Consider the following 1,548-nt stretch of genomic DNA (forward strand, 5'->3'; position numbering starts at 1 on the left):
TGAACCAGTTGCCTGTGCCAGTTGAGTTGGACCGGGAATTCCAGTTCCATTCTATTTTTGTTTGTCCTGTCTCAAAGGAACAAGCAACCGAGGATAATCCGCCAATGTTGATGTCCTGCGGCCATGTCCTTTGTAAGCAGTCTATCTTGAAGATGTCGAAGAATCACACAAAGATGTTTAAGTGCCCTTACTGTCCCTTTGATATTGATGCTGTACAATGCAGGCAGCTATATTTCTGATGTTGAATAATTTATTTGTATGACACTCTCTTGTACAACTGAATCCAGGTGTTGTTGAATAGTTCCGTTCAAGCATGGGCATTGGCATGCCAGTGTTTGGTGACTGCAAAATGCCATGCCAAATTGTGATGTCTGTATGTCTGTATGTCGAATAACATTTGTTGTAAATAGAAATTCTTTCAAGTTGGTTATGTCCTGCAAGTTCTTAATTTGAAGTCACCTCTCTCATATGGTAAAGCATTGATACCCATAAATTTGACTTTCCTATGGTTGGACGGTCATTTTATATCTGTGTTCAATAAAATACCATAACGGGAAAATCTCACACACACCAGATAGGTGATTTGTGCTTGATATACGTTAATTATTTTTACCAAATCCACTCAAGAAAGTAGTGGATTAAGCCTAATAATTTTGAGCAACTTGTGAGGGATAACAGAATTGAAGTTTATCTTTCTGTTAATCTGTTCTTTTACTTTAATATAATATATGTCAGCTAAAGTTTACAAAATATTTTTCCTCTGTTAGGCGTTAAAATATCCTTTTTGCAATGATTGATGAGGCCAATGCAATACAGATGGAGCATGATCTTGAAAATAATGTTGAAATCCACGTCAAAGAATAGCATACATAGCTTACTCATACGCTAATTTTATGTTTAAAACAAGACAGCTATCCAACGTTCTCAACATTTTCGTTGATGCAAATTCAGTCTAACTTCTGTGGTTCACTAACAGGCTGGCTGGGCTAGATTAGTTTTCGAAATGTAAGTTGAATTCCAAGTTGACTAGTTAATTGACCTGAATAATATAATTTGTACGGACAGCACATCTATCTATGCTTAGATAGAAGAAGTATAAGCTAAGAGTGCACCTTTATTGGGATTTACATGATAGAAAATACTCCTTTGAGATGCACAAATGAAAGTAAATGCAACAACTCAGGAGGGCCATTCTATAGCGTAAACAAAATTAAAGAACTTTATAGAGCTATGAGTGGTTCCAACTTTAATTTAGTGTGCCCATGATATAATAGGATCATGTAATACTGTTGTCAATTCTTTAATATCTTATTTTCTTTTCTTTTCCCTTTTGATTCTTTATAAGATTTTCCGAGTACTATAATAGTTTATGAGTAATGCGAAACAAGAATGATGATGGGATGTTGAACAGTTCGGAGACAAGGAAGCGAAGATTATGTTATAGTGCTAGGAAAATAACATCTAAAATTATTTTATATCTTATAATATTTATTATTTTAGTAATAATTAATAAATATTAAATAAAATAATTTTAAATTATTTGAATTA

General features: G+C 33.5%; 1 protein-coding gene across 1 annotated transcript in view; it reads left to right on the plus strand.

Moving 5' to 3' along the window:
• LOC107480994 (protein RMD5 homolog) overlaps positions 1-454 on the plus strand; it is a gene marked incomplete in the record, with an annotated part of 3,005 nt that extends 2,551 nt beyond the window's left edge. Inside the window, 1 exon segment of the mRNA XM_052259409.1 lies at positions 1-454. Coding sequence (XP_052115369.1) covers positions 1-239 — 239 coding nt within the window.
• Between the last annotated feature and the right edge of the window lie 1,094 nt (positions 455-1,548).

This window comes from Arachis duranensis, chromosome 3 (genome assembly GCF_000817695.3).
Source record: "Arachis duranensis cultivar V14167 chromosome 3, aradu.V14167.gnm2.J7QH, whole genome shotgun sequence".
Lineage (NCBI taxonomy): Eukaryota > Viridiplantae > Streptophyta > Magnoliopsida > Fabales > Fabaceae > Arachis > Arachis duranensis.